This window comes from Chiloscyllium punctatum, chromosome 5 (assembly GCF_047496795.1).
Source record: "Chiloscyllium punctatum isolate Juve2018m chromosome 5, sChiPun1.3, whole genome shotgun sequence".
Taxonomy (NCBI): Eukaryota; Metazoa; Chordata; class Chondrichthyes; order Orectolobiformes; family Hemiscylliidae; genus Chiloscyllium; species Chiloscyllium punctatum.
Genome location: NC_092743.1, coordinates 119,911,796 through 119,938,489, shown reverse-complemented (window position 1 = coordinate 119,938,489; position 26,694 = coordinate 119,911,796). Strand labels below are relative to the sequence as shown.

Genomic DNA, 26,694 nt, shown 5'->3' with positions numbered 1-26,694 from the left:
ACACAATGAATAATAATGCACAAAAACATGCATTCAACATACTTCACACAATTTGAATGTTTTAGAATTTTCCATGCCAAAGTAAAAAACAAAGAAGCTCAATGGGCTGAGCTGGTACCCAGCTTGGAATTCCACCTAGAGTAACATTCTAAAAACGTTTTATTGTAAATGCCCCTCAATAAATGTGTTTGTACAAAATTTCCTCTGTCATTCGCAGTCTTTTGCTGCAGCAATCATCAAGATTTCAATAACATTATCCAATTTTGTGACCTTAATTGCTCAAAAAGACAATAGGCACTTTGGAACACCACTACCTGCTAAGTTCCCCTCAATTCATACCATCTCAGCTCATAAATACATCACTGTTCATCCAATGTCATCAAAATCCCTACCTTATATGCCTCACCAACTTTGAGATATTAAAGAGTAATAAACACTGATTTTTTAAAATTCTTAATCTATATATCTGTACCTTCAGCAGAAATCTGACTAATGCATGACAATAACTTGTTATGGGTAATCAATTTAAAAGATTTTAAGAGATCATTAATTTTGTAGTGCGAAAAGGGGACACAGACTCATAAGTAGGGGTGCTCTTCTGATAAGAGAGAAAAAGTTGTCTTTCGGCTACTGTCATGCTTAAATTCCCAAAATAAGAATGACAAATTTTCCAATGTTAATTTTCCTTGTCTCACTGAGTCCAAAGATTTATATTTAAAAAATCACTGGTTTAAACCATAAGGCTAAACTACTATTTACATCGATGTCACGCCCGTTAAAAGTTTTCATTGTATGGTATTCGTCTCGGTTATTCGCTGCGTTATGATCTGTGTGCCAAGTTCATTATTTCCCGAATCTTGCTTATTGTGTTAAGTAGCTCTTTTAACCTTTGGTCAGTTTCTTGTGCTTTTTGCCTCATTCTACTTTGAGAGTCTTGTCTAACATGCAGAACGACCCCATTCTGCAAAGAGTAATCAAGACAGATAACGGGTACGCTGCAACAAATTGGATACATTTCAACGGGGATTGTGTGGAACGTGATTCACTGCCTACCACGTCGATTTGACATAACGCAGAGCTTGGACCCAGTGAGAGCACCAGGTTTCTAAGTCAATGCTGTTTGCCCTGGGGTACAGTCCGAATCTGCCTCTTGCTGCTGGCGCCGGTGCGCCTCTGCCGGTGACGTCAGGCGCAGCCAGCTGCTGGTTGGGGGGTTCGCGGTGGAGCCTGAGATCCGGCTTGTGTTCTCCTCCGCTCTACTCGGAGCCGTACTGCGGGGAGGAGGAGGAGGGAAAAGGTGGTGGCGGCGCCTTTCAACAAACATGTTCGCCTGCGTGCGCTTCCTGCAGGACCAAGTGCATCATATCATACCCGTGTCCCACATTAAAAATTTCCACCCCACCTCTAAGTGCGACTTCAACAAGAAACAAGTTTATCGACTGGCGCTGCCGGGAGCAGGTCCGGCACCGGGATCAGGGCCCGGGGCAGGAGAAACGGAAACAAGCACCATTATCAAGGGGGGGCACTGCCGGAAGGCCCAGATTCTTGCTCTGGGAGGTAGGTACAAACCCAGGCCGGAAACAAGGAGGGGAGGGAAACGTGGGACTGTTTAGTCTTACCCAACCGGCGAGGCTCTGAACGAAAGACCAATGAGAGATGCGAATGTTCCTCCCCTAGAAAAAAACACAATTGGTTGAAACGTATGCACCGCGACCCCAAATGCTCCTGTTGCTGGGCAGGAGGGGTGAGTCTTCGACCAATGTTGGTGGTTAGTAATTATACCTGTACATTGTTTTCGTTCAGGTAACCGCCTCATTTGGTGTCTTCAAACTCTTGTATCTCCCGCGCCTTTATTGTTCACTTCAGTGCAGTGAAAAAGCTAGGTTTGAGTTTCTATTATTTTTCCCTTTTAGCACAGAATTATTACAATGGAATACACCACTGTCTTGTAAGGCTATAGTTTGATGATCGGTCTTGCAGTTAATACGAATAGATTTTGCCTATTTTTAAATTAAGGTTTAGTAAGAAAAATGCTTGAAAATATCGTAACTTGAATAAAATTTGCTGAGGCACAAGTGTGCAGAAACATAAAAATATTTCCAAATTGGTTTTTGAGGTGCAAGGCTCACTTTGCAACATGCAGGTAACTTGAACAAGTAGTAAATCTATCAGTGATTCTAAATACTGGTGTTACTGACCTATCCTACATGCCACTCAATGCAACTCATAAGGTGGTAATTGTACCACTTATCAATTTTCCCATTCAAGCATATCTTAGATGTGTTAACTTTTGGTTGATAGCTTTTGTTTTGCCATGTGACTTCCAAAGCAAAATGTATCCTAAATCTAGAATACTGTGATACTTTGAAGAAGATGAAGCATGTTCCATACGCATCCTATACTTTGTCATTGCTCTGTAGTGAAACAGGAATCATGTCTTGTATATGGATACAAATTGTTCTAATAACTGTCAAAATATGTGGGCGTGTGTTTAGCTGTTGAATGGGATACATTGGGTTTTTTTTTCTGAAATGTAATTTTTTTTAAAAGGCTTTAAATAGGAAAACTGTCTAGTTAAGTACTGCTCATCTTAGGGGTTATGTTCCTAGAAAATCATGCAAATGATGCATGCAGTTTTATAATGGGAGTCACTTGGATCTGTTCCAACCAGCTAACCCTTTATATGTTTACAATACATGATGGGTGGCATGGTGGCTCACTGGTTAGCACTGCTGCCTCACAGCCAGGGATCTGGTTCAACTCCACTTTTAGATGACTGTCGATATAGAGTTTGGATGTTCTCCCCGTATCTGCATGTGTATCCTCCAGGTGCTGCAGTTTCCTTCCACAGTCCAAAGACCTGCAGGATTCGCTATGTTAAATTGCCCATAGTGACCAAGAATGTGCAGGCCACAGAATTTCCACTCAAGGATGCTGAAACAAGTTGTCCCACCTGAGATGCGGGTACTTTCCGTAGACCATTGACTGTACCTAGATCCGAGGAGAAAGTGAGGACTGGAGATCAGAGTCAAGAGTGTGATGCTAGAAAAGCACAGCAGGTCAGGCAGCATCTGAGGAACAGGAGAATCGAAGCTTCGGGCAAAAGCCCTTCATCAGGAATTTACCTGGAACCAGCCTTTTATGTCATAACAGTGATTGCCTTCAAAATTACTTGGTTGTAAAACACTTTGAGACATCCAGTAGTTGTGAAAAGCATATAATTGCAAGTGTTGTGTTCTGTGTGGATCACTTACAGAATTATAACAGCAGAGAAGGCTGCTTTTTCAATCATCATATGCATCTGGGCACCTTGCAAGAATAAAGCAATTAGTTTATCTTCCCTATTGTTTTTCATAGTTCTGCAAATGTTTTCTTATTAGAACATAAGAACAGGAGTAGGCCAGCTGGCCCTTCAAGCCTGCTCCACCATTCAATAAAATCATGGCACATTGCCAGACTTAGTTCTGAATAATACAACAGGAGTTAGCTTTTTAGTCCAAAGATGTGCAGGCTAGGTGGACTAGCCATTGTAAATGTGGGATTTGAACAGAAGAACATAAGACCCATCAGCACGAATAGGCTGTCTGGCCCTTCAAGCCTGCTCTGCTATTCAGTAAGATCATGGCTGATCTTTTTGTGGACTCTGATCGACTTACCCACGCTCTCACTCTATCCCTTAATTCCTTTATTGTTCAAAATAAGTATCTATCTTAGCTTTAAAAACATTTACTAAAGTAGTATCAACAACTTCACTGGGCGAGGAATTCAAGAGATTTAAAATCCTCTGGATGAAGAAGTCCCTTCTCAATTCAATCCTAAATCTGCTTCCTTTAATCTTGAGGTTATGCCCTCGTGTCCTAGTTTCACCTGCCGGTGGATGCATCCACTCTACTTCTATCTTATCTATTACCTTCATAATTTTATAAGATCCACCCTCATTTTTCTGAATTCCAAAGAATATATACTCAGTCTCTCCTCATAAGCCAACGTCTTCAACTCAGAAATCAACCTAGTGAACCTCCTCTGCACCCCTCTCTGTGCCAATGCATCCTTTCTAAAGTAAGAAGACCAAAACTGAACTCAGTACTCCAGGTGTGGCCTCACCATTGCCCTGTACAGCTGCACCATAACCTCCCTGCTTTTAAACTCAATCCCTTTAGCAATGAAGGACAAAATTCCAGTTGCCTTCCTAATTGTACCTGCAGACCAACCCTCTATGATTCATGCACAAGGACACCCAAGTCCCACTGCATAGCAGCATGCTGCAACTTTTTACCCTTCAAGTAATAATCCTTTTTACTGTTACTCCTACCAAACTGGATGACTTCACATTTATTAACATTGTATTCCGTCTGCCAGACCTTTGCCCACTCACTTAAGGTATCTATGTTCATCTGCAAAGATTTACAGTCCTCTGCACACGTTGCTCTGCCACTTATCTTAGTGTCATCAAACTTTGACACACTACACGTGGTCCCCAACTACAGATCATCTATATGTTAGGAACTTAGCCAGTTGCCTTTTAACTTGAGTCCACATTCTTCAAATGTGAACGCCTTCTTGATTCCTTAGCATCAAAAGGTATTTTTCCTTATGCTGCGTTTGACTATTTTGTTGCTCACTTTAAATCCGTGTCCGCTGCTTCTGTTTTCATTGTGGGAACAGTATCTCTCTACCCTGTCTTGAATGCTAATGATTTTTAATAACGCCATCATATCTTATTCTCTGACCTTCTTGAGAACAATCCAGGGGAAAGTATTCCATTTTTTATTATTTTAGAAATAGGAATTTTGTATAACAGATTTCTCATTTTTGAATGAACTGTTTTTGATGTTTAGAAACTCTTAATAAAATATTTAGCAATGCTTCTTCCTGTCAAAATGGCAGTTTGTTTTGTACATTAGGTGCATAAAACAAATAAAATGATCTGCCTCATTTAGGTTTTTTTTTACTTAAGCCTTAACAAAATTAAATCTATCAAACATCCATCGTGTCAATGTTTTTTTCTGAAGTCCTCAGATATTTATGCCACATTCATAGTAATGTAAATTCAGATTTAAGTACTTAGATGTTGTTCCAATCAAGCAATGTCTGGTGAAATATGTCCTGCAGCAATAAAGTTCTTGATTCATCTTATTTTCTTCATTTGTTAACAATTCCCTAGATAGCAGACAAGAACTGGAGAAATTTTTGAAACTGAAAAAGTGCAAAGTGCCAAAAATAATTGAAAGTTTCGTTGAAGTGTCTGAATCAGAAGATGGTGACAGCACTGAAGATGAAGTGCATCAACTCAGCAATATCCAGGTATTAAATAATGTTTGGGTATCTGTTACCTTTTCTAAATTAGAACAATGTTTTTCTGTTTCACTTGCTTCCTTTTTACCCCCTTCTCTTTTGAAAAGGCTGACAAACACTGGGGTATAATCCCACAGCTGTTCATATCCCTACAGAACTTCATCCAACTGTAATGACCAATGTAATTGCAAGTTCTTTAGAATAAGTTCTGCCACAAAAAGCATGCTCCTTCTGATAATGTTCATTAAATGCTTTTCAAAAATTTGAACTCTGGCTTCTTTTCCCTTGTCCCAAGTTAAGACCATCTCTATATGCAAAATCCATCTCTATTACCACCCTGAGTTAAATCAGTTTGCAAAGTCCAGCATCGAGTTTGGAACTTAGGATTCAATACCCCACCATTAACACCGTGCCCACTAACCCAGGACTGTCAACAATATTGGGCAAACGGAACTAAACATTTCCAGTACTATAGGTAACAATTATAAAGGTCTCTCATAATCTGCACTAAATACAATAACAATTTTGAGCACTTCACAGCTTTTTAGATTATGATTGATGTCCTTTCAAGAAATGCCATGTACCAAAGTTTGCTAAAACTTTAGGTGTATTACTAGTACCTCAGTTAATGGTGAAATTGACAAGATAATAACTAAACTCTGCACAATTCAGCCACCTTCATATTTATGAGCCTGCCATAAATAATGGAGATGAGCATATTGAAGACAGAAAAGACACTATTCTTACAAGCTTCCTTGTTTCCTTCCATGATTTAATAGTACAAACGTGATACATTTACATATTCACACTGCCTGAAAATTCAAAGATTCTTTGCTTGACATACATATTTCAGTTTTAGTAGATGATTGGAAACCAGTACACTTTTGGTATGTTTTAGAAGGTACTTGGCGAAAAATAAATAAAATATCGCAGATTCTGGAAATCTAGAGTACAAGAATTTCAGCAGGCCAGACAGCATCTTTGGAGAGAGTAGAGTTTAATTGCTCTTATAACTGAATATGGGAACTTTATCCTGGGGAATTTATAAGTGTGATACAGGCTAGTAAGGTTTTGCATTTCAGTAGTTCATTCAGATGTTTTGTAGGATTTATTTTATGTAATAACACGTAATTGTGAACTGAAGAAATAATCATACTTGCTCCATACTTGTTCTCATTTGAATAGAGTCTTATAAGTTACATGATCAAGATGTCTTCCAACTCTCAGATTACTTTTACAGGACAGTCGCAGATGTCATAAAATAATTTTTTTGAAAAGCTATGAAATCAAATGTAATTAATTTGCATAAAGCTATGTCTTACAAAGAGCAAACAAATAGTCTATTTCTGATCTTTTCTGTACAAGAAACATTAACTCAAGGAATTGAGGAAACTCTCATTGCTTCAAATACTGCCATATGACTTTTATACAGATTTTTCAGGTTGTGTGCTGATAAAATAATAATCAAATTGATAAGAATGCTAATAAGTTCTCATTTATGAAACATGTTCCAATAAAGTTACAATGTGGGCATCTACTCGACAATGAGAAAATTACCCAAGTATGCCCTGTCCACAAAAAGCAGAATAAATCCAATCTAGCCTTCCATGTAATACTCTATCTTCCTACTCTTGATCATCTAGTAATGGAAGAAATCATTGTCGGTGCAGTCAAAAAAGAATTTGCTCAGGAATAACTTGTTCATTAGTGCTCAGTTTGTGTTATGCCACCTTGGTCTAACATGAACAAAAGAGTTGCACTCCAGAAGTAAAAGGAGGGTGATTGCCCTTGATATCAAGACAATATTTGACCACGTGTGGCATCAAGGAATCTTAGCAAAACTGGAGTCAGTGGAATTTGAAGGAAAACACAATGTTGGTTGTAGTCATACCTAGCACAAAGGAAAATGGGTGTAGTTTTCGGAGATGAATCATCACAGTCACAGGGCATCACTAAGACTTCCTCAGGATCGTGTAGACTGCCTAGCCATCATAATCTGATTCAAATAAGACCTTTCCACCATCGTAAGGTCAGAAGAGGGAATAATTTTGTTAAATGTGTAATGATTCTAATTCAAAAAGATCAAGGTAAAGTCACCATAGTACCTGACGACCTTGGGGCTGCTCATTCATTAGAAACAGAGAAACAAAACTGGTGGTGAGTTTAACCTGAAGGTCACTGCACCTCAGGTGAGGGGCAAAGTTGAGAATGTCAAAGTGTGGTGCTGGAAGAGCACAGCAGGTCAGGCAGCATCTGAGGAGCAGGAGAGTCAACATTTCAGGCATAAGCCCTTCATCCGGAATCCATGCTGTTGGCCTCACACTGTCTAAACCAGCTGCCCAGCCAACAGAGGGAAATGGAGTTCCAAAATGCACGCAACGATACTGTGACCATCTATAGCCAAACCTGGACAGCATCCAGGCTTGGGCTATTAAGTGGCTAGGAACATTTGTGCCACACAGGTGTCAGATAAAAATTTCCTCTCACAAGTGAGAATTTATCCATGACCATTGTGTTTAATGGTGCTACCATTGCGGAATCCTCCACTATCAACATCCTGAGGGTTACTATTGATCCAAGGTTGAACTGAGCCATCCATATAAACACTATATGGCAATGGGAGATGGTTAGGTGCAACAATTTTGCAGCAAGTATCTTATCTCCTGTCTTCCCAGTGCCTCCCCACCATTTATAAATCACAAGTTGAAAGCTTGATGGAATACTCTCACTTAGTGTTTAGGTGCAGTTCCAGCAACACCCAAAGCTAGGTATCTTCCAGGACATAGTCTACTTGATTGGCAACCCATTGTTGAACCCACTTCAACATTCCCTTCACCACAGGCGCAATGTGACAGCAGTGTGTACCATGTAGAAGATGCACTGCAGTAATTCACCAAAGGCTCCTTTGGTAACACCTTCTGAAAGGGCAGAGAGGGGTGCATGTCAATAATACTACCTGCTAGTTGTCCAATAAGTCATGCAGCCAGTGAACCATCTTCAGCTTCTCCCTATAACATAAACCCTGGCAACGTCTTTGTAAATCTTCTCTGAACCCTTTCAAGTTTCATATTGCCATTCCTTTATTATTGCTCTGTCAAAATACTGGAACTCACTTAACAGCGTTGCGGTATATCCAGAAAGGCAAGGACGTCAGTGGTTCAAGAAGGAAGCTTACCACAGCAGCTTCAGTGCAATTAAGGATGGTCATTGAATGATTTCTTAGTCAGCAATGCCATGCACCAAATATTGCATTAATTGGAGGGAAATGGGTCTGGGTGAGTTACTCTTCGGAAGATCGGTGTGGACTTGTTGTGCCAAAGGGCCTGATTCCACATTGTAGGGGAATCTAATCTAATTGCAAATTGTATTTGCACAAATATATATAAACAGTAGTGGTGAAAGGCAGGTAAATTTGTTTCCTGTGTAAATGTCGATGTGTATGTCCTAGATTCAAGTTGGGTTTACAAAGATGCTTTGGCAAGGTCCTGGGAGTTATTGCTGAAAAAGGAGACGTTAGAGTGCAGGTTAATATTTCCTTGAAAGTGGAATCTCAGTTAGATAGTATAGTGAAGGACATGTTTAGTATGTTTTCCCTTACTGGCCAGAGCATTGAGTATAGAAGTTGGGAGGTCATGTTGCAGCTATACAGGACATTGGTTAGGCTACTTTTGGAATCATGTGCAGTTCTGGTTTCCTTCTTATCGAAAAGATGTTGTGAAACCTGAAAGGTTTCAAAAAGATTTACAAGGATGTTGCCAAGCTTGAAGGGTTTGAGCTATGGCGAGAGGCTGAATAGGCTGGGGCCATTTTCCCTAGAGCTTCGGAGGTTGAGGGGTGACCTTATAGAGGTTTATAAAATCATGAGGGGTATGGATAGTGTAAATAGACAAGGTCTTTTCCCTGGGTTGGGGGATTCCAGAACTAGACTGCATAGGTTTAGGGTGAGACAGGAAAGATTTAAAAGGGACCTAAGGGCCAATTTTTTTCGCGCAAAGCATGATGCGTGTATGGAATGAGCTACCAGAGGAAGTGGTTGAGGCTGGTATAGTTACAACATTTAAAAGGCATCTGGATGGGTAATGAATAGGAAGGGTTTAGAGGGATGTGGGTCAAGTGATGGCAAAAGGGATTAAATTAATTTAGTATATCATCTGGTCGGCATGGACGAGTTGGACCCAAAGGGTCTGTTACATCTCTACAACTTTAATTTACTTCTGAACCATTTTGGATTACCTAGTTGAATATTGACCCATATTTTAAGGTCCGCAGTAAACTAATAGTACTCACTGTTCATTTTACTTACAGCTGCTCAGTGATTTTCTGAGCATTTGCACAACTTAATCAAAGATTTGTTTCAGTGCAATGCCCTCTGCAGGAGACCTGGAACCTGTGTGAAAAGGGCAAGCAACAGCATACTTCCTTCCACTGAAGACGATTGAAGAATCTTACTAAGGCAAGCTGTAGGTAATAAATCAGTAATAGGTCATAAATCACTTTTTAACTTTTATCTGGAAAAAGTCTTTTTAATTCTCTTTTTACAATACCTTTGGCAATCAGGATTCTTGGCTAGTAATTCTGGCAAATGTATTAATGAGTAAATCAAGAAAGAAAATTTTCAAAAACTGAGGAAAGTGACTTTACAACTGTTTCATTTTATTGGAATTGTTCTGAAGCATTTCTTCTTACAGATGTCCCCACATCTGTTGAATTTTCCAGCATTTTGTTTTTAAGATTTCCAGTGTTCGCTGAATGTTGCTTTTGAATCCACTACTGTATCCTTGAGCAGGAAACACTTTGGCATGCTATTTCACGTGCGTTAATGTTACTGTTGATCTTAGATGTGAATTATTACATCCGTTGCCATGCATGCTGTCATCTTGCAGTTAATTACAAACCAGATTTCATATTGAGGGCCTTACAATTGGAACTCTTCTGATCTGCACTTCACACCCACTTAATCATCAAGAGCATTGAGCATGTTTTGTGGAGAAAAATTGCTGTACTGAAATATAGAATATTGGAAACAAAAATAGAAATTACTGGAAAGCTGAGCAGGTCTGGCAGCATTTGTGGAGAGAAATCAGAGTTAATGTTTCGGGTCAAGTGACTCTTCTTCAGAATTCAAAAAATCAAGGAACCAAGCCTAGCTCAACGAGATGTGCAGGAGGGATTGGCAGGAACAGCACTAGGCAAGCCCAAAAATGAGTTGTCAACCTGGTGAAGCTGCAGCAGGGCTTACATGTCAAGCAGAGGGATCAGCATGTAATATATTGAGCTGAGAGAGCTCTCTACTAATGGATCAAGTCGAAGTTGTGAATGGTGTTGTACAAGTATCCCCATCTTTAACACTGGGGGAGCCCATCACGTCAGTGCAAAAGACAAGGCTGAAGCATTTGCAAGTTGTTGCTTCCAGAAGTGCTAGGTTGATAATGATCCCAGCCTCCAACTGAGGTGCATAGCATCATTGATGTCAGTCTTCAGCCAATTCAATTTAATCCACACAATATCAAGAAATGACTGAAAGAGCTGGATTTTGCAAATGCTATAGAATCTGACAACCAAGACGTGCTTTAGAACTAGCCGTGCCCCTAAACCACAGTTCCGTTACAATTACCGAAATGTCCTGTCCTTAAAAGTGGGGCAATTTGACCCAGCCAGTTATCACAACAACAGTCTACCCTCAATCACCAATAAAGTAATGGAAGGTATTGGAGATAGTGATATTAATCAGAACTTATTCAACTGTAACCAGCCCACTTACACTCGCTTTGAGCTCTACCTACTGATCTACTGGTCTCATTACAGACTTGATGAAAGTGAAATTTTCAAAACAAATTATTTTTTTTCTGCAAGAATAAAGATCTATTTGTGGCTTACTGTACAACTTAAGGATATCATAAAAACATGTTTCAAATATAATAGCAAGTCTGAAGATTAGGAGTGTTTAATAAACCAATGAAAGGTGGCCACAAGATTGTTTAAAATTGGGAAACAGTACAATACACTAAGTTCTCACTTAATATTTTAGTTGTTTCTGAAAGTTACATTTTAAATGAAACATTAAACATATGCAACTTTGCTATTGCAACCAATGTAAAAGCTATAGTTAGGTTTTATAGGACCACTCTTTCTCAGCAAAAGAAAAAGGCATTTACTTGAGAAGTTGATGTAGTTTACATTGCTACATTCCTATATTTATGCATGAAAGAGAAATAAGCTAAATCTTCTTATGTACCTCGTTTGCTGACCTCCCGCTCACCATGTCCCCAACACTTCAACTTCCCTAGTCGTCATCAATGGTGTATACTACAGATCCCACACATCTTGCTTCTTTACTATCAACCCCTCCCTACTATCAACTTGCTGTTTCCATGTCCTGAACCCTTGCTGTAAGCAAGGACTTGGGAGATGATTGGTGACAGACAGGCGGAGCAGTTTCAGAATGAGAGCAGTTTCAGGTTGAAGAATTTTGTGGTAAGTTTGAAGCTCAAGAGGCAATGAGAGCAAAATCTGGCAGAGGGAGCAAAATCTGGCAGAGGACAAGAGGTATCCGGATGCAAGAGAGGCTGCACCAAAACAGTATCCATTTGGACTGTGCAACTCTGTTTCATGCCAAGTGTGACACAATGTTAAAACACAACTCCTGACACGAAATGTTAAAAAAAGTTCCCCTTTAGCTGCACAATATGGGAATGCATGCTGTAATGATGACAAAGAGGTTGCAAAAGGATAAAGACCTTTTAAATGAGTAGTGAATACGATGGCCGATGGATATGGTGATGTGTAATGTTATTCATTTTATTCATAAGAACAGAAAAACAGTATTTCTATAAGGTGTAGAGTGTATAAATAAACATATTCAGAGGGACTTTAGTGAGAATATATAATGAACATAAAGTTTGTGTGCAGATACTGCAAGCAATTAGGAAGAACATTGATGTGTTGGCCTTTATTACAATGGGTTTAAATTAAGTATTGCTATGTTTGAAATGGTCTTTAATTAAACCACATCAAAGCTTTCACCTCTGTATTAAGGAAAGATATATTTGCATCTGAGGTGCAATAGCAAAGCTATTTGGTCCCTTGGATGAGAGGGTTGCCCTGGGATTAGAATTTGAGTAAATTGAAACCATTTTCTCTGAAGTTTATGGAAATGAGAGATGATCCATTGAGATAGTCAAGTATTGAAGAGTTTCATAGGTTAGACACTGAGCAGTTGTTATTCTGGTTGGGAAATGTAGAACATGGGGGCACAGTCTCAGGATAAGGGCCATTCATTTAGGAGACAGATGAGGAGTTCCTTCGCTCTGTTGTGAACATTTGAAATTCCATATCCTGGGGACAAGACCAACTAATCTTTGATGTCTCGAGGGATATGGGATGAAGGCAGGGAAAGATTGAGGGAGAAGATTAGCCAACATTTGTTGAATAGCAGTGCAGGGTTGACAGGCCAAGCAATCTTCCCATTTCTTCAATTGTGAACATTTCTTGGTCATTCTTTTGTAAATTTGTAGCAAAACAGTTTGAAAAGAGAAAAACAGGTTTTTAATGAGATGGAGATAAAAGACAATTTTAATTCTATTAGGTGTCATGTGTAGTCACATGCAGTGATGCAGATTGGAAACAGATCCTTCAGTCCAAATCGTCTGACCACGTCTAAACTAGTCCCATTTGCCTGCATTTGGCCCATATCCCACTAAACCTTTCCTATTCGTGTACCTGTCCAAATGTCTTTTAAGTGTTGTAACTGTATCTGCATTTACTGCTGCTTCTGGCAGTTTGTCCACATCTGAAACTGTGTGATGCCCTTCAGCCTATTTAATGTTGAAAGCCACATAAGATTGTTGGGAAGAAAGTTTGTAAAGGAACAAATACTTTTTGCTTGTCAAGATGGTTCATGGCTAGGCTGGGAACTTGCAGTTTCTGGCGTTCCTATGTATCTGCTGACCTTGTCTTTCCAGATGGTAAAGGTTGTGGATTTGGACAGTATTTTCTAAAGAACCTTGGTAATTTTCTGAAGTGTATTCTTTTAAATGCTGCTACTACTGTGTCAGTGGTTGAAGGATACTAGATTGAAGTATTGTGGATGTCTCATCTATATGGCTTCTAATTTGAAAACTATACAGCTTGAGTTAGTCCAACTTTTTTTTTTATTTACAATTTTATTTTCAACATGTTTTCTATTTTCCCAACTTTAAGGTTTTTGAAATTTGGGTCTTTTGGATTTCCGTAATTCGTCATTCATTGTAACTGCGCAAAAGACTGAGAATCTGTAGATGCACTGTATAATCTTGAGTGACAGAAGGCATCCCTGAATAGTGATCAGGATGAAGAACACCAGCTAATACTTCCTGTCTCGTTTTCACAAGCACAAGGTGTAAGGTCACCAAACTCTCTCCTACAACCCTGATGTGGAGCTAACCGCATAGTCCAGGAATCACATTAGAGGGTTTCTAATCTATTTCCCTCTGTTGCAAATTGAACAACTGAGCTGGTCAATATATTTAAGATTTCTTCCTGTTCTTTCTCCTTTGACTGTTTTTGTCCATTCCTAAGCATTTTTATTTTAATCCAAGAAACCATTAAAATTGCCATCCTTGCAAATAGTTAAGCACAGGTTAAAATCATACTCCAAAACAAAATGGATTCCACCTGCCTATTGGCTCAGCCATTTAAATTGTAAGTGAGGAATAGATTGAAAGTACATAATTTGCTTTCTGGACAGCAGTTTCAGTTTTTTCACCATTTCTAAGTTTGACTGCTGCCAGTGTGTTACTATTTGGTGAGGGTGGAAAAAGAAATAACAATATTCCCATATTATCTGTGGCATTATAAAAATGACCAGCTGTATATTCTGGTCATATAGGTGAGTTGAGTAAGTGAAATCTCCCAACAAATCAGAAATAGAAAATTTAAAAGTCAGCAGTATTGAGTCATGTGCATATTGTTTTCAATTCATATTTACCATTAGCAATCACTTTTCGTATTGGTCTTTCAGTGTAAATTCAATACTGCTTGTGTTTCAATAATTTGCAATTTTGCAATTCAATAATTTGTTACTTGTGAAATGTAGTAGACGTTTTGCTATAGTCTTCACAAGATTTAGACATCGCACACAGAATCTTTTCTCTCTGTCAAAATAGAGATTTAGATTAGTTTTTTTTCCTCAAATTATTTGCTGCAAACTATTTTGTTTGTTTTAGGAACAAGGTGCCTCCTGCTTTGAAGATAGCAGTGATGATGATGACCAAACACTAAAGATTTTTGATGAACTAAAACATAAATACTCTCGGGCCAAGGCCAACAATAAAAGATTGATTCAGGAACTTAAAAAAGTTACCACAAAACTTCGATTTGCTGAAGAAAAGCAAAAAGAATATGAACACTTGGCATCTGAACTACAGCGACTAAGGGACCTTAATATGGATCTTCAGAATGCACTGCTATTGAAGTTATTTAGATGTAAGTTTCTTCTTTCCAAATTTTGATTCCAGATCAAGCTAAAATAATGAATAATAACATTGGTATTTCTATGTCTTTTTGTTTGTTACTTCAAATCCCTGTCATAATCTAGTAGGAGGCTTACTAAAATTAATTAGCTAACTGGAATGTTTAAGTTGACTCAGTTGTCTTTGTTACTGTATGTTCTTTTTTCTGTATGTTACTGTATGTTCTTTATTATGTTGTTAACTTGTGATAGTTTGAGTTTGTAACCCATCATTCAAATTCTTTTGTATCCAAAGTTTTGTGCTAAACTAATGATCATAAAGTGTTTTCTGTAAAAAGTATAACGTATCTCTTTATAAATTAACACTTTTGGCTCTAAACTTTCCAGTTCCTTTAACTGCTGTAGCCATTTCGTTTATAGGGATGTTTCATATGTGGCTGAATTAATTTTAAGGAATTTAATGTTTGGGATATCTCGAACTGATCAGGGTATGATGTCATAGGCAAAATACTACGAATGCTGGAAATCTGAACTAAACATAGATAATGCTGGAGAAACTTAGCAGAGCTGGCAGCATCTGTGGAAAAAGAAACGGCATTGACATTTTGCATCAGTATGACTCTTCTTCAGAACTGAAAGTTGGTTGGAAAAAGTTTTTTTTTATATATGTGTTTGACAGGCAGAGACCCAGTGGAAAAGACAAAGGGTTTGTTAATAGTAGAGAAAGAGAAAAAGTGATGCAAAATTAGCGTAAATTAAGATGTGAAATGGAGAGAATGAGACTTCCCTATTAAGAGCAAAGCAAATGAGACACAAACAAGACAAAGATAAAGGCAAAATACTACAGATGCTGTAAATCTGACACAAACGCTTACAATGCTGGAGAAACTCAGCAGGTCTGGTAGCATCTGTGGAGAGAGAAACAAAGTTAACATGTCAAGTCCAGTGCCATCTTTCAGACCATGCTGACAGTTCTGAAAAAGAGTCATACTGGATTTGAAATGTTAACTCTATTACTCTCTCTACAGATGCTGCCAGATCTGCTGAGTTTATCCAGCAATTCCTGGGTTTGTTACAAACAAAATAAGGTTGTAGGGTAGGGTGGTGGTGGTTGCGTTTGGCTGGTGGGGAGGTTTGTGGGCAATTGTAAGAAAAATGGAGAACATACATAATGCTTCTGAAGGTATTAAGTTCAACAGTGAGACCTCGAAGATGTAGAATGTCTTCAATGGAAAATAAGTTGTTCCTCAAGCTTGCTTTGTGTTTCATTGGAACACTGCAGCAGGCCCAGGCCAAAAATGTTAGCATGACGGGAATGTTAGCATGATTTAATGGCAAGCAACTGGGAGGTCAGGTCATTCATACAGGCAGGAGAGGTGTTTTGCAAAGTGATCATCTAGTCTGAGTTTGGTCTTAGCAATATAAAGGACCCTGCATCATGAGCAGCAAATGTAGTAAACTGGATTGAAGTATGTACAAGTGAACTGCTGCTTTACCTGGAAGATTAGTTTGGACACTTGGATGGTGAGGAGAGAGGAGGCAAATGGGCAAGTGTTACACCTTCTGTAATTGTCCTGTAATGTGCCATAGTGGGGTGAGGAAGCATTTGGAGTGGTGGTAGAGTAGACTAGTGTGGTTATGGAGAGTCAGGTGCCACCACCAAAAATATATTTCTCTCCCTACCCCTAACTGCGTTCCACAGAGACCATTCCCTCCTCGACTCCCTTCACCAACTGTCTACACTAGCCACCTTCCCCTACCACTGCACAAGGTATAAAACCTGCGCCCACATCTCCCCCATCACCTCTGTCCATAGCCATAAAGAATCATTTCAAGTTGAGCAGAGGTTTTTTTGCACATTCACCTGCCTCATTTACTGCCTCTGTTGCTCTCAATGTAGTCTGCTCTACGTTAGGGAAATAGGATGCCAACTCGTGGAGCGGTTCAGTGAATATCTCTAGTCTGCACACACCAAACAGCCCTGTGGCCAACCACTTCAACTCCCCTCACACACATACGCACACCCCACCACCACCATCCCCACCAAGCACATGCAAATCCTGGGCCTCCTCCACCGCCAAATCAAAACCACCCGCCAACTAGAGGAATAACACCATGGCACATTCCAGGACAATTGCAGAAGGTAGAAATGCTGGAAAAACTCAGCAGATCTGGCAGCATCTGTAGAGAGAGTAACAGAGTTAACATTTCAAATCCAGTATGACTACAACCACAAGGCATCAACATTGGCTTCACCAATTTCCAAATGTTCCTTCCCACCAGCTTGTCACAGATCCAGTCCTCCAACTCTGCACTGTTGTCTTGATCTGTCCTACCTGTCCATCTTCCTTCCCACCTATACGCTCGACAAACCCTCCCCACCTCCCACTTGTATCCATTTATTGCCAACCCACCTACTTTACCTCACCCCCGCCCCAATTTATCTCTCAGCACCCTTCCCCCTCCACATTTCTGATGATGGACTTATACCCGAAATGTCAACTCTCCTGCTCCTCTGATGTGCCTGACTTGCTGGAAGGCATTAGAAATAATGCTTAGAAAGAGAGCGATCTTTTGAATGCAGAGACTAGGAGGGTGGAAAGTGAAGAAGTGGAAACCTGTCATTTTGGTCAAAGATGAGGGCAGAATTGCAGACGATAGGATGTTTGGCCATATCCGATCTATCAATCACAATTGAGTGGAATCCTTGGTTGAGGAAAAACTCTTATCCATTTCAATCTCCCAGTTTTTCTGTTGCATCCATTCTGAAGATGCAACCTTATACCAGGCCACCTCCAACATTACTTTCTTTTTTATTAACTGAATTTCAATGAAGCACAAACGAGCTCGAGGGACTAAGGATTTCATTTTCTGTGTAGGCACTTTACAGTTTCGAGGTCTCAACATTGAATTCAATAACTTCAGAAAGTGACCATGTTAGCTCTTTTCTCCATTTTTCTTACATTCTCTCCCTCCCACAGCTTTGCCTTGTTTATTCTGCTGTAAGTCGAAATGACCCATTTGCCTCTTTACACTTTATATCCATTTTACATCTCTTTTTTTTGCTTTCTCCACCATTAACAACCCTTTTGCACTGCACCTCTGCCTCTGCCAAAAATACTTTTTAAAAAGTATTTCAAAAATCTTTTAGTTTTGAGAGGAGTCCAGACTCAAAACATTAACTCTTTCTTTCTCTGCAGATGCTGCCAGGCCTGCTGAGCTTCTCCAGCATTCTGTGTTTGTTTATGACCTAATAGAGCTGATTAAAATAATATAGGATCCTGACAGGGCAAGTGGAATTAATCTTCCTGTCAAAGGATAATCCAGGACAAGATGAATAATCTTCAAATTTGAACCCAATTGAAAGTAACTCAATGAAGCAGATCTTTAATCAATAAAGAAATCAAGAGTTTGGGGAAAAGACGAGAGTGGAATTGAGGATTATCAAATTAGCCATGATCTCATTGAATGGCAGAGCTGACTCACTGGGCTGAACACTGGATTAGTGGTGCTGGAAGAGCACAGCAGTTCAGGCAGCATCCAAGGAGAAGCGAAATCGACGTTTCGGGCAAAAGCCCTTCATCAGGAATAAAGGCAGTGAGCCTGAAGCGTGGAGAGATAAGCTCCACGTTTTACCTCATTTTTACCTCACTGGGCTGAACAGCATACTTCTGTCTATGTTTATGGTCTTACCTTAAACCTTTCTTTTAAATATTTTTATTTATGCCCTCATTCCAGCTCCTTCAATTAATGGGGCACGGTCTGCTTCTATTTACTCTATCTCATCCCTTTTAAAATTTATCAAATTAATCCCTCTCCTCTTCTGCTCAGTATTTAAAATCTTTCTTGATATTTGTGTTTCCCTCATGACAGATAGCATACAGGTGAAGCTGCATTATTGTTTCTCAACTTCATCAAAGTGTTCTGTAGTTAGGCTTTACTTAAACTTGCCATTGCATCTCACATTTTGTATTGGATTCATTTTATCACAGATTTAAGAGTCTATTAGTTTTTTTTTGCAATGTCCTTGTCACACTTACTTATTGAATTCCAGCTACTTCTCCTCTCCCACCAACCTACCACCATCAAAAAAAAAAGCAGGAATTAGATTAAGAAGAGAGTAGTGCCATGGCTACTCAAGCACAATGAAGTAACTGACAAGTTTGTATGCCTCTAGACAGTGGGCAGGCCATCCAAAGGGAACTGATATTGTGTAAAGTAATTTCTCATCAACCTCAAGGGCGGCACGGTGGCTCAGTGGTTAGCACTGCTGCCTCACAGCGCCAGGGTGCTGGGTTCGATTCCCGCCTGTCTGTATGGAGTTTGCATATTCTCCCCGTGTTTGCGTGGATTTCCTCCCACAATCCAAATATGTGCAGGTCAGGTGAATTGGCCATGCTCAATTGCCCACAGTGTTAGGGGTAAATATAGGGTAGGGGAAAGGGTTTGGGTGGGTTTCTGTTCGGAGGGTCGGTGTGAACTTGTTGGGCCGAAGGGCCTGTTTCCATACTGTAGAGAATCTAATCTAATCGTTTGGATTTATTTCTCTTCCTGTGTACTACTTTAAAGAATGGGGATTGCCACCTATACCTTTGCTATATGGTAGCCCCAGGAAAAAGAGGTTATGGCCCAATTTCATAATTTTTCCCTTGTGATAGAAACCACTTGGCCTCTCATTTAGAATATTTGTGTAAAGATTTGGCTGAGATTTGCAATGAAGTAGAATGGACAAAAGCAAACTGTGCCATTACTCCATGATTGTATTAGAGCACCACTATTGGTCATAGAATAAATGCAAATTTTACATTGTTTACTGTGACTAACCATAAAATCTTAAACTAAACTTCTAGTTTTATCAATTTACCAAAGCCTTATTTTCAGTGGAAGATGGTGGGTTCTGAAACTTTCACTTTAATACCTTTTACTGACTGGATGGCAAAGAACACATCAAGATGGAAAAATTACATTAATCCAATGGATCATGCACTCAGAGTTGGCACCAATTTATGGTTTACAATAGTGTGAAGGTCTGTGCTCCCTTTCTGTGCTCAGCAGAGTGATAGCAATACACTTAGACTTTCACAGTGAGTTGTAATGTCTCCCACAGTGTCTCATATCTGTGGTTTGCATAACCAAGACTCAAAATTAATTGTGCCAGTCACTTAATATCTAATGGTGATGTTCCTGCAAAGAGAAAGATCTGTAGGGTATACTTGGGTAGTGTTGGCTCCAAAATGACTTACCACAACAATGGGAGTTTGAAACCTGTTGATTCTTGGCAGACTCATTACCTTGAACCTGCAGTTTAAGACACTGTTGACATTTAATGTCCAGCCTATCCCATGAACAAGATCTAAAATTATAGAGTTAAGACTGTACTTGGAGGCTGAAATTCTTCTGCTTAAATCTTCTACCACTGTCTTAATTCTCTTTTGGACAGATAACGTTGTATGGCTTTAATCAAATTTTGCTGTTTAAATACAACAAATAACCCTGCAGTGAAGATTACCAAAGTTCTGGCTCTTGTCAAATTGTGTCTAGGTTTTCTGAACTTGCATTCGTGGAATATATCCCTAACAACCTTTGAACTACCGTCAAAAACAGACAAACAAACTGAATTTCTCAGCAATCTGACTTTTAAATATTGTGATGAGTTGCCTCTTATTTAAGATCCTATGATAAATGAAATGGTTTGACTTAAGCAAACACTAATGGGCACAGATTTACTTTGAGATACCATATTCAATTACCTTCGATTTAGGAGTACATATATACTTTGAGGTAATAGCGTTAATAATACTCATATAGCTGTATAAAACTTATTCACAGACATGTATTTTTGCTTTATAATTGACTGTATTGATGAATGCTGCTGAGAGATAATTGGGAGGTGGGGGCACGTGTGCTAACTTGCAATATTGTAGCCTTAAGTGGTCATGATAGAACTTCTTACACCAAAAAGAAGACCTACTTTAACCAGTTGATTAATCAATGTTGCTCTAGATACAAAATAAAAATGGAAAATGTCCCATACAGGCTGAGGATCATTTTTTTGGTGTAAGAAGTTCTATTGTGACCACTTAAGACTACCACATTGCAATCCATAATAACAGGCTGAGGCCTTGTTCCATTGATAGAAGGATTCCAAGCACCTGGATTCAAGGGGAAATTAGTTTTACAGCATGTTATTGTGCATGCATACTTGACTACCCAGAATGAGTTTCCTAATTCAAATGCTGGCATCATTCAGGTTACTTTTCGTAAAACTATAGCTGAACAAATTTTTCAGTTGTCTTTTCTTATTCTGTGTTATTGACTTGTTTCTTGTTTGTTCCTTTCCAGATGTTTACTAAAAGTTTCAGTATTATAACCAATGTTAGGGCACGAGCTGCTATTTTAGTGATCTGGTAGCTGATGGCACAACCTAAAATATGAAAGGACTTTGATAGCTTGCATAGAAAGGTTAATTCGCAGACATTTAAAATCTTGCAGTCCATAATAATACCAGTCCATGAATTAGCCTTTTGATTTTTCATTTCAATTATTTTCAATATTTCACATTTGCAGTACCAGAACAGTACCATGGGTCAAATCCTGAGGAGGAGCTGGTTGACAACACATCAACACATCAAATGATTTCAAGTACTCCAGTAACTTCTATTCTGCAAGATCATTTGAACATGCAACAAAGAGTTTATCCTTCCAAGAAAAGTCCACATGCTCTCCTTCCAACTCCAAGTACCTCTGATCATCTAGAGAGTCAGATTGAAAATGGGAACAACATGGTACCGTGTCCATGGGCTTCAACCCAAACAATTGCTTTGACTCAGCCTAACGTTTACTCAGTTCAGGATGGAAAGGTGAGCTTAGCTTTATGTATGACAGATACTTCCCATATTTTGTATATACCAGCTGAAATTACAATCTCAGGTTTCTAATACAATTTGTAAATATAGGTTCACATTGGAGCTAATATATGGATTGATGAGGACAAGTGGGAAACTGTGAAACGCCAGCCAAGTGATTCAAGGTTTACAAAGTGCTTGGCTGTAGCTGTGTGGGGAGTGGACACTTTGAAGGACAGAAGTGTCACTGGAATTGCATGCAACTCTACAAAGTCGTCACCCAAGCCACCTCTTTCCCCTTATAAAGTACAGATTATTAAAGGTGAGCTCAGGAACATTTCCAAAGCAAATTGTTTCATTTATTTTTGCTATTTATTATGCCTTAGAATCATCCTTTCTCTCCCCATCCTGCTTACCCACGAAGTTTACAGCTATTGCATTGAGTCTTGCATCATGGGTGACAGTATCAGAATTCTGCTGTACCAAGAATGCTAAACTTCATTTTGTAAAATTTTGCAATTTTTTTCTTCACTTTGCAAATTTAAAGCAATTCTGAAAGAGAAATTTACTATTTCACTTCAGTAAAGCAAAGCAACATCATTGTGAGTGCCTAACCTGGTGATAAGAATCACTTGCAGCAAAATCACGGTAAAGAGTTGGATGAGAGGTTGGGGTGAGAAAGGAGCTCTGTGCAGTAGGTTGCAGAATTCCACATTGACGTAGTACTTCTCTGAAGTGGACCTAAGCTGATAAGCCCTGAGACTATGATAACCATTTCCAAAAGTAGTTTAAAAGCACAAGTTTTTGTATGTAAATGATGTATGTTTGCATGTAAGTGTGAACTTTAATAATTAAATATTGAATATTACTATCCTACAGTTTTGCTTTGGTTAACATTCTAGGGACATGCCAATTTTGAAATGACAAAATGGACTCACTGTGGAGGAAATATTTCAGAAGCACTTCCTTCCACTGGAGTTTAGAAGAGTGAGGTTACTTGATTGAAGCCCATAGATCCTAAATGGTCTTAACAATATGAACATGGAAAGAATGTTTTCTCTTGTGGGTCAGTCCAGAATTAGGATTCACTGTTGTAAAATTAGGGATCACCCTTTTTGGACAGTGATAAGAAGAATTTTTTTTCTTTCAGTTGTTTTGGAACACTGCCCCAGAAGGTGGTGGAGGCAGTATCATGGAATATTTTAAGATAGAAATTAATAAATTCTTGTTAGGCAGGAGAATATAGGGTTATTGAGTTGGATGGGAATGTGGAACCTACAACACAAACAGGTCAACCATAATCTTATTGGACGGTGGAGCAGGGTCAAAGGGTTGAATGGTTTACTTTATATGTTTTTAGGTATATATGCATAGCTTCAAATCTGAGTTTATGGCACATCCTAAAATAGCCAACACGAGAAGGAAGCTGTTTAGCTCATTGTCACCAATCTATGTAACAGGTGCATCTATGCATGACACATTGGTAACACTGACCACCACACAGTCCTTATGAAGTTGAAGTCCTATTTTCCCATTCCGGATACCCTCCATTCTGTTATGTAGCATTACCGCTGTACTAAATAGGATAAATTAAGAACAGACCTTGCAGCTCAAAACTGGGTATCATCGAGTACTGTTAAACAATAGCAGAATTGCATTCAACCACAATCCGTTGTCTTAAGAGTCATATCCGTCAATATACTATTTCCATCAAACCAGAGAATCAGTCCAATTTCAATTAAATGCATGAGGGTGTGCCAAAAGCAGTGCCAACTTGGTGAGATTATAATGATATTATATGCTTGCCAAATAATGAAAGCAGTGTACAATACTGAAACCAAAGAGACCCCATACTAATTGATCAAATCAGAACTCTGTTGTGGAATTTGAAATCAATAAATCCAGAATTGAAAGACTAATGTTCTTCAGGGCAGGAAACTGCTGTCTTTATTTACATGTGATTCCAAACCCCCAGCAATTTGGTTTACTTTTAAATGCCCTGTGGCCAATTAGCAAGAGGCTATAAATGTTATAGCCAGCGATGCCTATAATCTGTGAATTAATTTTTTAAAAGTCCTGTTATGCAGTTATAAATGGCAGTGGACAGGAGGAGAAGACTCTTCAGATATTCCCATGGGGGGGCGGGTGGGGGGGAAGCCCTGCATATTAATGAAAAAGAAAAGACCAAGCATCTTCAGCCAGAAGTGCCAAGTACAGTATCTATCTGGCCTCTTCTGTCATCTCCAGCCAAGTTGTTTTCAACCAAGTTGATTCACTCAACGTGATAACAAGAAATGGTTGAAGGCACTGAATAACATTGCAAAGGCTATCAACACAGACAACGTTCCAACAGTCAGACCGAAGATTTGTACTCCAGAATTCTGTAGCCAAATTGGTCCAATACAGCTTCAACACTGTCATCCATCCCACAATGTGAAGAATTTCCCAGGTACGTCCTGACCCCAAAGCAAGACAAATCTAATTCTGTCAATTACTGCCTCATTACTCTACTCTTACAATGAAAATAGAAATTGTTGGGGAAACTCTATCGGTCTAGCAGCAATTTTGGAGAAAAAGCAGAGTCAATGTTTCAGGTCCAGTGACCCTCCCTCAGAACATTCTGTGGTATTAGTGTCCCAACAGAAATGAAGTCAATCCTAACACACAGGTGGTGGCTGCTGGAGGCCAATCCCTCAGCTACAGACAATGTTTGAGAAGTTCTTCAGGGTACTTAGTTACATCTATCTTCATCAATGACCTTACCTCCATCATGAAATCAGAAGTGAAAATGTTTTCGATGATTGCATGAGGTTCAGCACAATTTGTAACTCCTCAGATCTTGACAAAGTTTGTATCCACATATAGCAAAACCTGGACATGATTACTTGCCACCTAAGTACCTGTCAATGACCACCACAACCAAGGGCATTGCCATCACCGACTCTTTTCCCCCCCCAATTTATCTTGGGGAGTTGCCATTGGTCAGAAACGAGCTTGACCAGCCATATGAATACAGCAGCTACAAAAGCAAATTTAGATACTTGAAATTCTGTGGTGAGTACATCAGCTCTTCTTTCCTGAAACTTGTCCAACATCTACAAAGCATAAGTAAAAATGATGATGGAATGTTATCCAGTTGCCTGTAAGGTTGCTGCTCCAACAATACTTGAAGCTGAACATAATCCAAAAAAGTTTGTTACACCTTGAATCTCTCCTTAATGGCATTAATGATTACTATCTGGGACATACAGTAGCAACTCACCAAGGCACATTTGAAAGCACCTGCTGAGGCCATAAATTCTACCATGTCTCAAAGGCAATAATCACATGGAAACACATCACCCATACTACATATCACTCGACTTGGAACAATATCCTTGTTCGTTCTCTGTTACTGGGTCAAAGTCCTGAACCACCCTTTTTGACATCACAGTAAATATCACCACAGCAGGTAAACTTCAGTGAATTAGGAAGATCTTGCTTATTTTGTTACTGTACTTATTCCAATACAAATCAAACTTAACTTCACATCGCACCTTTCAGGACTTCAGGAGGTCCCAATTGCCCTAATGTTTGGAGTATAACCAATATTTGTTATGTAGGCGAATTCAACCAGTTTGTGCACAGGTTCCAACAAGCCAGTGAATTTATTTTTATCATTGTTAGATTAATGTTAGGCAGTATACGAGGAAAATGTTCTTGTTTCTTAAACTGAAACATAAATCTTTGTCACCATATAAACAGACAGATGGGACCTCAGCCGATTCAAAAAGTAGTACTTCAACAAAACAGGACTCCTTCAGGAATGCACTGAACTGTCAGTCAAGATTATGTGCTGTGTCCTGGGGCAAGCCTTGAACTCTTCATCTTCAGTCAACAACAAGCATCTGGAGTATATTTAAGTTTCTGAAAAGTAAATTAGTTCCCAAGATGTACAGCGTTAGAGGAATATTTTTGAATATCTTATTTATTTTGTTAATGAAACTAAATAAAATTCTGTTTCCTCGACAGAACAATTACTGAACAGAATACGACAAGATGCCAAAGATGACAATGAGATTCACAAGCGACTAAATAAAGTTAATCGATACATTGGGGAAAAAATAATGGACATTAATAAGCAGTGGCGCAAAGCCAAAGCAGACATATCAAAGTTTAGGAACTGTGAATGTGAGATAGGATTAAAATGTGAAATTCATGCACATTGTGAGAGATCTGAGGTACCCATCAAGGAAGAGATTGAAACCTTTATCTATGAATAATCCTGTGACAACTAATACCTTGTATGATCAGAAAATTCTGTTCATGTCTGTTCCGGCTATTAATAGTATATAACTGTTATTTGATTTTATTATAGTGAAATTTGCTTGTTTTTTCAAGTCACTTATTTCCCATAAAACGGTGCTGCAAAAAGCATTTTCCTATTAATTTCTGTGTAGCAGTCAAGTTTTAAATCTCAATGTTGAATCGGTGAAAATGTACAAATAATTAAGCAAATTGTAGAATTCTACAGAAGGAAGCCATTTAGCTCATTACATCTATGGTGCATCTCAGAGCTTCTAGTTCTTCCCCATGGCTTATCCTTTTTCCATATCTTTTAAATTAAAACATTTATCCAATTCCCTGTTAACATCTATTAAAGATTCTGTTGCTATGTCCTAACAGTTGAATTTAAACGTAAATAATTATCTCGATCTTGAGTTGGTAATGATAAATTTAAATCTTATATTTGATCGATTATCAATTAATTGGATATCGTTTTCCTTATTTACCTAATCCAAGTTCATTATTCTTTATACTGAAAAAGATCTCATCATGATATTGGCTGTGGTCTTAAGAAAGACTGTAATTTTTCCTTATAACTAAATCTTTCCACATTTGGTATGATCTTTGTGAATCTGTTCTGTACTCTGACTGTGACCTTTCAAAGTAAGTTGAAAAATCCAAATATAAAATTAAAAGTGTGTCTTAACTAATATTATGTATAGTCTAAGCCTTACCCCTTTGCTTTTGTATTCATTGTTGGAATTTATGAAATATAGAAACTTGTATACTTCTTTTATATAGCTTTATCAACTATTCATTCTTTGGATTTGACCATCACTG

The 26,694-nt window shown here is 38.8% G+C and overlaps 1 protein-coding gene across 2 annotated transcripts; it reads left to right on the top strand.

The window, feature by feature from the left end:
- The first annotated feature begins 1,214 nt into the window (after positions 1-1,214).
- On the top strand, positions 1,215-26,564 carry LOC140477403 (BEN domain-containing protein 5-like). 2 transcript variants are annotated; one of them, XM_072571229.1, is made up of 6 exons: positions 1,215-1,557; positions 5,165-5,304; positions 14,499-14,757; positions 21,311-21,603; positions 21,700-21,910; positions 25,600-26,564. In XM_072571229.1, the coding sequence occupies exons 1-6, from the start codon at positions 1,323-1,325 to the stop codon at positions 25,848-25,850; spliced, it is 1,389 nt and encodes a 462-aa protein (XP_072427330.1). In that variant the 5' UTR covers positions 1,215-1,322; the 3' UTR covers positions 25,851-26,564. The 2 variants fall into 2 exon arrangements, with proteins under 2 accessions (XP_072427330.1, XP_072427331.1); XM_072571230.1 differs by lacking the exon at positions 1,215-1,557 and adding an exon at positions 1,624-1,744.
- Positions 26,565-26,694: the final 130 nt, after the last annotated feature.

Coding starts and splice junctions, on each gene's coding strand:
- LOC140477403 (XM_072571229.1), top strand. CDS start 1,323: ATGTTCGCCTGCGTGCGCTTCCTGCAGGACCAAGTGCATCATATCATA. Junction 1,558..5,164: donor CCAGATTCTTGCTCTGGGAG/GTAGGTACAAAC, acceptor ACAATTCCCTAG/ATAGCAGACAAGAACTGGAG. Junction 14,758..21,310: donor GCTATTGAAGTTATTTAGAT/GTAAGTTTCTTC, acceptor TCACATTTGCAG/TACCAGAACAGTACCATGGG.